The sequence below is a fragment of the Calonectris borealis genome, unplaced genomic scaffold, assembly GCF_964195595.1.
Source record: "Calonectris borealis unplaced genomic scaffold, bCalBor7.hap1.2 HAP1_SCAFFOLD_35, whole genome shotgun sequence".
In the NCBI taxonomy this organism is placed as follows: Eukaryota; Metazoa; Chordata; class Aves; order Procellariiformes; family Procellariidae; genus Calonectris; species Calonectris borealis.
Genome location: NW_027441451.1, coordinates 1,888,336 through 1,899,227, shown reverse-complemented (window position 1 = coordinate 1,899,227; position 10,892 = coordinate 1,888,336). Strand labels below are relative to the sequence as shown.

Here is a 10,892-nt window from a genome sequence, read left to right as displayed (position 1 = left end):
AGAGGCCAAGGTTTGGATGGTTTGGGCACTGTCCTGGGATCAGGGAAACAGAAGCGTGCTCCCACCTCCCCGACACCCTGCCCTCCTCAGTGAGGTGTGTGAGAAACTCTGCCAACGAGGTCTGAGCTCACAGTCGTGACAAGTATCATATGTCTAACTGCAGCCAACGTTGTCCTGCCAGCTCAGGATTTGAGCTTCCATCTGAGTCAAAACCCCTTCAGTTCACACTACCTCCAGCTTCCCTCTGAGGCTGGCTGTTGTGTGGCACAACTGTCCCGGCTCTCCAGGCAGGCTGGGCAATGGGTTGATGCCTGAATTGGAAGTTTTCCTCTTCCTGGGGTACAAGACCCTCGATGAGAGAAGGCTGTAGAGATTTGGGTTGCAGAGGTTTGAAGTAGTCCTTTCAAAATCTGAGCAGGGTGAGCTTTGGAGCCAAGGAGAAATAGAGCAGCTCTCAAGGGTGTTTTTGAATTAGTGGTACACCACCAGTACCTGCACTTCCAGTTCCCAAAGTCCTACCTGTGCTGCAGAGAGCCTGGAGTTGTGAGCTCCCTTCACCTGCCCTGCATGTCAGCATGTGAAATGGAACTAACCTAGTCACAAAGTTGGGTTTGGTTCTGTCCACAGCCTGAAGCACCACATGGGTCAGGAGACAAGCCAGCATACCTGACGAGGACTCACACTTCTCTGCACTTAAAGCTTAGGGTTCCAGGGAATCTCAGGTGGCATGGCATACCAATTCCTGGTTTGAAGGAGCTGGTCAAGTGCCTCGTCTCCATTTCTGTGGTGGTGGCTTTGATGCCTGGCTGATGTGCAGAGTCTGTACATGGTTGCTGACACCTATTGAGAAACCTGCTCTGAAAGGATTACCAAGGTAGGCTGTTCTTTTTGGAAGGTATTAGGAGAGTAAAAAGGAAGAACGTGGGTTGGGGCAAATGAAAAGGGATGCCAAAGATGTGGTCAGGGCTGTTTGGGGGTACTTGTAAGGCAGCCCTGCACGTGATGTGAATTATTTCTGGGGTCAGGGAGAACCTGAGAGCTTCCTCTACTCTGAAACCATGAAGGGGAAGGAAGGACAGCATCCTTCAGGCTGGAAGGGACCTCAGGAGGTGTCTCCACCAACCTCCTGCTCCAAGCAGGGTCAGACCAGATTACTCAGGCCTTTATCCAAACACATCTTGATCATATTCCAGGACAGAGCTGGTGCACGCTCCCTGGGAAACAGCTTCCAGAGTTTGACTTTCCTCATGATTGAGAAGTTTCTCCCTTTATCTAGCGTCCTGCCAAGCTCAACCATCCAGCTTCTTTTTTACCCATCTACTTATACACCCATGCAGACCATAATATCCTCTCCTGGCCACAAGAATATCGTGGGGGATGTTGCTGAATGCCTTGCTGACTTCCAGGGAAAAGACCACCACCGCTCTCCCAAAGTCCAGCAGTCCTGTCCTTTCATCACAGAAGGCAAAGAGGCCGGCCAGGCACAATCTACCCTGGGTAAATGCAGTCACCTTCTCTTCCAGACACCCAGAGGTGGGATCTGAGTGGACGTGCTCTGGGGCACAGCCTTTAGTTCCACTGCTCAGGCATTGGCCATTTCTGAAAAGTGCAGACCACATTTGGGTGCTGCCAGGCGTCAAGGAGTTCTCCCAGTCTCCGTGACCTTTCAGAGATGATGGAGAGTGGCCTCACTGTGCCACCAGCCTGCTCGCTCAGCTCCCTGGGATGCCGCCCCTCCTGTCCCAGAGACTGGTAAAGATTGCATTAGTCCAAGTGACCCCGACTTGATCCCCATCCACTGCTGGCTGTTCTTCTCCAGATTCCTACCTCGAGTCACAGAGGCCTGGGAGACCTTGCTGGTGAAGACGGAGGATGAGAGGACATGGAGAATCTCTCCTCTATCCCTTATGAAATTCAGCAGTGGCCACACAGTGTCTTTGTTTCTTCTTTAACTCTTCCTCAAGGAGTCAACACTCCTTATGGTGCCCTTGAGTTGCCTTACAGGTCTAGACTCAGTTTCGATCGGGACTATTGCTGTGCCTGGAGGATGCTGTCCTTGAAGAGCAGCTGCACTGAGCTCTGCCACCATGCCTTGGCAGTTCATTCCATCAGTGTCACAGCTCGGTCTCTGACATGAACGGCTCCAGCTCACCGTGTCTGTGGCCCTGGCTGAGGGCATTGCTGCACATTAGGGCTGAAGCACATACGCTGTGGAACCAGGCAAGCTCTGACTTGCCATAAGGGGTCCTGGTACCAAGTGTCCTCGACCCCGTGTGTGCAAAGGCTTTGTTTCAGCAAGACTCGCTCACCCTTTAACAGTCCCATATGGCCAGTGCGAAAGTCTAATGGAGAGTGGAGACTAACAGTAGACTATCGTGGCCTGAACGAAGTCACACCGCCACTGAGTGCTGCCGTGCCGGACATGGTAGAACTCCAATACGAACTGGAGTCAAAGGCAGCCAAGTGGTACGCCACAACTGACATCACTAATGCGTTCTTTTCAATCCCTTTGGCGGCAGAGTGCAGGCCACAATTTGCTTTCACTTGGAGGGGCATCCAGTACACCTGGAACCGACTGCCCCCAGGGTGGAAACACAGCCCTACCATTTGCCATGGACTGATCCACACCGCACTGGAACAGGGTGAGGCTCCGGAACATCTGCAATACATGGATGACATCATTATATGGGGCAACACAGCAGAAGAAGTTTTTGAGAAAGGGGAGAGAATAATTCAAATCCTTCTGAAAGCTGGTTTTGCCATAAAACAAAGTAAGGTCAAGGGACCTGCACAGGAGATCCAGTTTTTAGGAATAAAATGGCAAGATGGACGTCGTCAGATCCCAACGGATGTGATCAACAAAATAACAGCCATGTCCCCACCAACTAGCAAAAAGGAAACACAAGCTTTCTTAGGCGTTGTGGGTTTTTGGAGAATGCATATTCCAAATTACAGTCAGATCGTAAGCCCTCTCTATCACGTGACCAGGAAGAAGAACGACTTCAGATGGGGCCCTGAACAACAACAAGCCTTTGAACAAATTAAACGGGAGAGAGTTCATGCAGTAGCCCTTGGGCCAGTCCGGGCAGGACAAGATGTGAAGAATGTGCTCTACACCGCAGCCGGGGAGAATGGCCCTACCTGGAGCCTCTGGCAGAAAGCACCAGGGGAGACTCGAGGTCGACCCTTAGGGTTCTGGAGTCGGGGATACAGAGGATCCGAGGCCCGCTACACTCCAACTGAGAAGGAGATATTGGCAGCATATGAAGGGATTCGAGCTGCTTCGGAAGTGGTTGGCACTGAAGCACAGCTCCTCCTGGCACCCCGACTGCCGGTGCTGGGCTGGATGTTCAAAGGGAGCGTCCCCTCTACACATCATGCAACCGACGCTACGTGGAGTAAGTGGGTCGCACTGATCACACAACGGGCCTGAATAGGAAACCCCAGTCGCCCAGGAATCTTGGAGGTGATCACGAACTGGCCAGAGGGCAAAGATTTTGGCATATCCCCAGAGGAGGAGGTGACACGTGCTGAAGAAGCCCCACTGTATAATAAACTACCAGAAACCGAGAAGCAATATGCCCTGTTCACTGATGGGTCCTGTCGCCTTGTGGGAAAGCATCGGAGGTGGAAAGCTGCTGTATGGAGTCCTATACAACAAGTCGCAGAAACTGCTGAAGGAGAAGGTGAATCGAGCCAGTTTGCAGAGGTAAAAGCCATCCAGCTGGCCTTGGACATTGCTGAACGAGAAAAATGGCCAGTACTTTATCTCTATACTGACTCATGGATGGTGGCAAATGGCCTGTGGGGGTGGTTGCAGCAGTGGAAGCAGAACAACTGGCAGCGCAGAGGTAAACCCATCTGGGCTGCCGCATTGTGGCAAGATATTGCTGCCCGAGTAGAGAACCTGACTGTAAAAGTACGTCACGTAGATGCTCACATACCCAAGAGTCGGGCCACTGAAGAACATCAAAACAACCAGCAGGTGGACCAGGCTGCTAAGATGGAAGTGGCTCAGGTGGATCTGGACTGGCAACATAAGGGTGAATTATTTATAGCTCGGTGGGCCCATGATGCCTCAGGCCATCAAGGAAGAGATGCAACATATAGATGGGCTCGTGATCGAGGGGTGGACTTAACCATGGACGCTATTGCACAGGTTATCCATGAATGTGAAACGTGCGCTGCAATCAAACAAGCCAAGCGAGTAAAGCCTCTTTGGTATATAGGACGATGGTTGAAGTATAAATATGGGGAGGCCTGGCAGATTGATTATATCACACTCCCACAAACCCGGCACGGCAAACGCTATGTGCTCACCATGGTGGAAGCAACCACCGGCTGGCTGGAGACATACCCTGTGCCCCATGCCACTGCCCGGAACACCGTCCTGGGCCTTGAAAAGCAAGTCCTATGGCGACATGGCACCCCAGAAAGAATTGAGTCAGACAACGGGACTCACTTCCGAAACACCCTCATAGACACCTGGGCCAAAGAGCACGGCATTGAGTGGGTCTATCACATCCCCTACCACGCACCAGCCTCCGGGAAAATCGAACGATACAACGGGCTGCTAAAGACAACACTGAGGGCAATGGGTGGTGGGACATTCAAGCATTGGGATACACATTTAGCAAAAGCCACCTGGTTAGTCAACACTAGGGGGTCTGTTAATCGAGCTGGCCCTGCCCAATCAAGACTTTTACGTACTGTAGATGGGGATAAAGTCCCAGTCGTGCACATAAGAAATATGCTGGGGAAGACAGTCTGGGTTACTCCTGCCTCTGGCAAGGGAAAACCCATCCATGGGATTGCTTTTGCTCAAGGACCTGGGTACACTTGGTGGGTGATGCGAAAGGATGGGCAAGTCCAGTGTGTACCTCAAGGGGATTTGATTTTGGGTGAAAATAGCCAATGAACTGAATTGCATGATGTCAATTGTTATATGATATTGTATATCATTATTTCTATGGTTGCTATCAATGGTGTAGCAGTAAAAATCACCCAGATTAGTGAAGAATGAGCTAACTCTGATGAAACCGAGCAAAGTGCAACGATGATAGAACTGGACGAGCGCAGCAGTACCGAAATGAGAACTGGCTTCAGGATGCAACAGCCCAACACCACACACCATCTCTCTGGCCCTGAAAGACTGTTATAACAGATGGAGCCCAAAGTCATGGACTAAATGGACTCAATGTACATTTTAGAGGGATAGTCCATAGACTAAGGGAATGATATCTGTGCGTGCATATATATATATGTGTATATATAAAAAGAAAGATAGGGTGGTTAATTGAAATGTATTAAAAAAAGATGTGAGACCTAAGCATGACGTAAATGGTATAGAATAAGGAGTGGATACTGTCCTGGTTTTGGCTGGGATAGGGTTAAATTTCTTCCTAGTGCTGTGTTTTGGATTTAGTATGAGGAGAATGTTGATAACACAGAGATGTTTTCAGTTGTTGCTAAGTGCCCTCCTAGTCCAAGGACAGCTCCCGTGCCTACTGACTGAGCTAGGTACACAAGATGGGAGGGAACATAATCAGGACAGCCAGCCCAGCTGGCCAATGGGGTATTCCATACCATGTGACGTCATGCTCAGTATATGAACGGTAGACGTGATCCAGGAAGTACCAATCGCTACTTGGTTATCGGTCAGCGCGGGTGGTGAGCAATTGCATTGTGCGTCACTCATTTTTGTATATTCTATCATCATCATCGTCGTTATTATTGTTGTTGTTGTTATTATTATTATTATTATTATTATTATTATTATTTCCCTTTTCTGTTCTATTAAACTGTCTTTATCTCAACCCACGAGTTTTTCTCACTTTTACCCTTCCGATTTGCTCCCCGTCCCACTGGGGGGGAGTGAGTGAAGGGCTGCGTGGTATTGGCTGCCTGCCAGGTTAAACCACGACAAGCCTTTTACTGCAAGCCCAGTGACTGAACCTTTCATTTTGCTCTTGGTGTTGCCTGCAGCCCCCATCAGCTCCAGGTGAGCTCTGGCTTTCCTAAACACATCCCCGCATGCTCAGGTCATGTTCCTGAATCCCCCCTGCATAGCCTGTCCTTGCTTCCACCTCCTGATGGCTGTGCTGGAGCTCCCACCTGTGCCTGAGCCAGTGCAGCCCCACTGCCCAGCACGTGCCCCCACATCCCCCTCAGCAGACACAGCACAGCACAGGGTACGTTTGGGGTGGGGAAACGTTCCCCACCACAAGTCCCTGTGCCAGACCTCAGGGTCCATCCCCACCAGCCCTCCTCCTTTTGCAGCCCACCAGTGCCCAGCCCCAGCCGTGGCCCACGCAAGGCTTTGCAGAGAGCCCCACTCTGGGCTCTGCCAAGGTCTGGGCAAGAAGAGAGCCTGGGGCAGGGCTGGCTCTTCCCCCAACCCAGGTACCAAGACCAACAGGAGGGAGGAGGTGGCCACAGAGCAAAACCACCCGTAAACTGGGATGAGTGGCCAGTGCTGGAAATGGCCAAGGGAAGAAGCTGGGGTGGGGGTGTGATAAATGCCCTGGGGCACCTTCTCGCTCTGTCCATGCCACCAAGGGCACAGAGCAGCCTCCTCTCTCCTGCACCCGCCTGTCTCAGTTCCCTGCCAGGAGACCGGGCTCTGCACCACACACCCACTGGAGCATGTCCCTGCCCTGCATGGTCACACAGCTCAGCTAACATCAGCGTTGTCCTCTCCTGGGCACTTCCCAGCCCAGCCCGGACCTTTCCCAGCACTTCCCATCTCCCCTGCCCTCTCCCCAGCCCAGCCCCGCAGAGCAGCCCAGCCTGGGCTGGTCCCACGGCAGTGCCCACCGCAGGGTGCTGCAGAGCTCTGGGCACTCACCCCACGGCCCCAGCCCCTCTGAGGGGCACAGCAGCTGCTGGGGGGCAGAGAGGGGTCTCAGCCTCCCCATCAGCCCCAGGGATGGAGGCTCCCCATGCCATGAGGAAATGGAGGTCAGTGAAACCGAAGAGCTCCTGGTCTTAGGTGCAGGAGATCCCCAGCCCAGGCTGCCTCTGGAGCTCCGTGCCAGCCCCTCTCCCCAGGCCAGCACCAGAGTCCTGGGCAGGGGACAGAGCAGCCTGCCCCGAGTGGGTGCCTGCAGAAAGACCTTTCTCTTTCTCAGGGATTCCTCCCTGCAGCACAGAAATGCTCCCTTGCTCTTCTCCCTGGATGTCCCTTGCCCCAGGCGAGCATGTCCATGCTGGCCTGGCCAGCTTGTCTTGGTTCCCACCCCGTGCTCTCCACAGGGCCCTGAACTGGCAGTGCTGCTCTGGAAAGACCAGGTCCTGCTGTCGTCCATGGCCATGGCTCCAGGGAAGCAGCAGCCCCATGTGAAGGTGGCAGCAAGGATGTGTCCACTGAGGCAGCGAGGGGCAGCCCCGAGGTCCACAAGTGCCTGCTCCTCCATGTGGCAGGGGGGCTCGTGGATCCTTGAGCCCTCCTGTGTGCTGGGGCTGCACCCCCAGCTCCAGAGCAGATGTAAGAGATGGGAACAGAGACAAATCATTTTCTGCTGCATTCTTTATTCCCAGCTCCTTCACCTGCACAGGGAGCCTGGCTCCATATGTACATGAGGTCTTTCAGGTCAGAAAACACTGGTGAGGGTGGATAAGACTAATATTATTGAAGTGGAAGTAATATCTGAAGTATAAGAAACAAAGAGAAAAAAAAGACACATATGATCCAAAGAACATCCGAGCTTTTCCTGAGGACGATGGACACCTTATTGACGCTGCAGTAGTTTGTCTTCAAATAGTTTCCGCACGGTGTCCTTGAGCTCCTTGTTCCTCATGCTGTAGATGAGGGGGTTCAATGCTGGAGGCACCACTGAGTACAGCACTGCCACAACCAGATCTAGAGATGAGGAGGAGATTGAGAGGGGCTTCATGTGGGCAAACATGATGGTGGTGACAAAGAGGGAGACCACAGCCAGGTGAGGGAGGCACGTGGAAAAGGCTTTGTGCCGTCCCTGCTCAGAGGGGATCCTCAGCACGGCCCTGAAGATCTGCACGTAGGACACCACAATGAAAAGAAAACACCCCAAAAATTGAAAAGCACTAAATGTGATGAGCCCAACCTCCCTGAGGTAGGCATCTAAGCAGGAGAGCTTGAGGAGTGGGGGGATTTCACAGAAGAACTGGTCCACGGCATTGCCGTGGCAGAGGGGTAGTGAAAATGTATTGGCCGTGTGCAGGAGAGAAGTGAGAAACCCACTGGCCCAGGCAGCTGCTGCCAGGTGGACACAAGCTCTGCTGCCCAGGAGGGTCCCGTAGTGCAGGGGCTTGCAGATGGCAACGTAGCGGTCGTAGGCCATGACAGTGAGGAGAAAATACTCTGCTAAAATGAAACAGGCTAAAAGAAAGAGCTGTGCAGCACATCCTGAATAGGAGATGACCCTGGTGTCCCAGAGGGAATTGGCCATGGCTTTGGGGAGAGTGGTGGAGATGGAGCCCAGGTCGAGGAGGGAGAGGTTGAGGAGAAAGAAGTACATGGGGGTGTGCAGGCGGTGGTCGCAGGCTATGGCGGTGATGATGAGGCCGTTGCCCAGGAGGGCAGCCAGGTAGATGCCCAGGAAGAGCCAGAAGTGCAAGAGCTGCAGCTCCCGCGTGTCTGCGAAGGCCAGGAGGAGGAAGTGGGTGATGGAGCTGCCATTGGACATTTGGTCCCTCTGGGCACGTGAACCTGTCCAAGGAGGAAAAGGCAGTGAGAAGTTAGGGGAGACTTCTCTGAGCAAAATCCAAGCCATTTCCCACAGCCCCTGCCCCTGCTGCACACCCCCCTTTGCATTTTCCAGGAATCCTTCCTCAGCTGCAGGGCTGGAGCTCTGGTGGGTGCTGGCTGAATGTGGCGTGAGGAGCAGGGCCTCTGCCCGCTGGCTGCCGAGGAGTCAGCCCTGCTCTGCAGCAGTGGGTTCCTGGGAAGGGTGGGGGCAGGGGCCAGTGCTGGCGTTTGACTTGGTCAGATGGAACCGCTCCTAACGCAGAAGGGCCTGTCAGCACCTGCACTCCCCGTGCTGAGGAACTGAGGTGGCAGAAGGCACTTTGAGAGGCTTGGGGGTTTTGACAGCTCCCCCCATCTCCCCTGGGGAGTGTTCTTGGATGTCAGGAACCCTCAGCATTTCTGCTGCACTCCAGGAGAACAGAGTGAGTCCTGCGAGGCAAGAGGATTGCCTGTGGCTCAGAGCGCAGTGAGGGGACCTGGTCTGTCCCCCGGTCTTGTTCCCAGCTGCCTTGGGCTTGCACCTTCCTGAGATGGAGGGCGATCACATTCTTATGTTCTGTTATGCAGCCAGACACTGCTGAGAGCAGAGGGATCCAGTGCAGAGCACGAAATGTCTCACCCTTTCTCAAGGTCTCAGCACCCCACTTCTAGCCCAGGACACTCGTGGCTCATTTCACCAACCCCACAGCATCTCCTCAGCCAGAGAGTCTCTGCGTTTCTCCGTGGGGCTTTCAGAGAACACAAGGGTGCTATGGGACAGCTTTGCATGCTGGCAGGCAGCTCACAGCTTGGAAGGACACCCCAAGGAGATAGCCAAGTGTCCGAATGTTGGCAGCTCAGGAAGAGACAATTGACTCACTCCCCAGCCCCACAGGCTGGGTTGCCCACAGCCCCTCGGGTTAGAGGAAAGCTGGGACACTTGTTCCCATCGACATGCCCGCACGAATGGACGAACAAGATCAGGGTGTGACTCTGCAGCTGAAATTCCCATCCCCAGGCAGTCTGGCAGCAAGAACAAGATAACTTTAAAACAGGCACAGGGAGAAAGAAGGAAAAAGACAGTGAGGGTCTGGCTGAGCGAGGCAAGCGCCGAGGCAGCCGGGCACTCAGGACAGCGTTCCCCTCACCCAGCTGTGCAGCCACCTCCCAGACAGTGATAATGCAGGACAGTTGCCCTCAGCCCCATTGCTGGTCAGTGGGAACTGGGGACGTGGCAGGAGGGATGCCCTTGGCCTCTTCTGCTGGTCTGCTGGACAGAGAGGTGACTCCCAGCCTAGACCCCATGGCCGGGAGGGCCGAGGGCTGTGCTGGGTGGGGGAGATGAAGGGGGTTGCTGAGGGAAGGCATCTGCACTGCAGGGGTGGCCGGGAGGTGCCCACATCTCCCCTGCAACAGGGCTTCCATTAGCAGGTCCTTCCTTTGCTGCCCATCTCTCCTGCCTGGAGCTGTCCCTGCCAGGAGCTCTTGCTCTGGCCCCACGGCTCTTCCCTGCCAGTGCTCACAGACCCCATCTCAGCCCCTGGGTGCCCAGCGCTGCCCTGCAGCCTCTCCGTGTGCGCAGGGGGTAAAGAGCAGGTCCCGCAACCCCGATGAGACTGGAAAGGGGATGCTGGTGCTATCTGTAGCCCCCAGAGCCAGAAACTGATCACACAGACGCAGGAAAGCTCCTTATCCAAACAGTCATCCCTCCTTTGACCTTCCAATTGAAAAGTGCCCTTGGAAATGTCCCACTGCCCACCCAGCCAACCAAGAGGAGAAACCTCAAAGACAGACACCTTCCCTTTCAGGGAACTCCATCTTGAAAAGTCCCCTCAGAAATGCCCAGGGCTGAGCTGGAGCTGTGAGCAAACCTGACCCAGGCAGCACCCTCTCGACAGCAGAAGGACCCTGCCCTGCTGGGGCTCGCTCCTTCCACCCACAGCTTCTCCCCACAGCGCCGTGGCGAGCTCCCCGGGCAGGCTGAGTGCTGACCCTGGCAGGCGGCAGAGTCCCTGCCCCAGCACACAGCCCCTGGGGTGCAGGACCCTGCTCGCAAGGACAGCCCTGGGCACCCCTGCCTGCACACCCCTGCAGTCCCCCCCAGCAGAAGGCAGCCCTCATGCCCTCTCCCTCTGACTGTGCAGCAGGGAAACTCTACTCTGCACCATGTTCTCCTCCTCCACAC

General features: G+C 54.3%; 1 protein-coding gene across 1 annotated transcript; it reads right to left on the bottom strand.

Annotated features, from left to right (window-relative positions):
- Positions 1 to 7,730: 7,730 nt before the first annotated feature.
- Positions 7,731 to 8,666, bottom strand: LOC142076149 (olfactory receptor 14A16-like). The gene has a single exon (XM_075138528.1). It carries the CDS (start codon positions 8,664 to 8,666, stop codon positions 7,731 to 7,733), a length of 936 nt encoding a protein of 311 aa, XP_074994629.1.
- Between the last annotated feature and the right edge of the window lie 2,226 nt (positions 8,667 to 10,892).

What these genes read in the sequence shown, in the direction of transcription:
- LOC142076149 (XM_075138528.1), bottom strand. Translation starts at nt 8,666, where the DNA reads ATGTCCAATGGCAGCTCCATCACCCACTTCCTCCTCCTGGCCTTCGCA.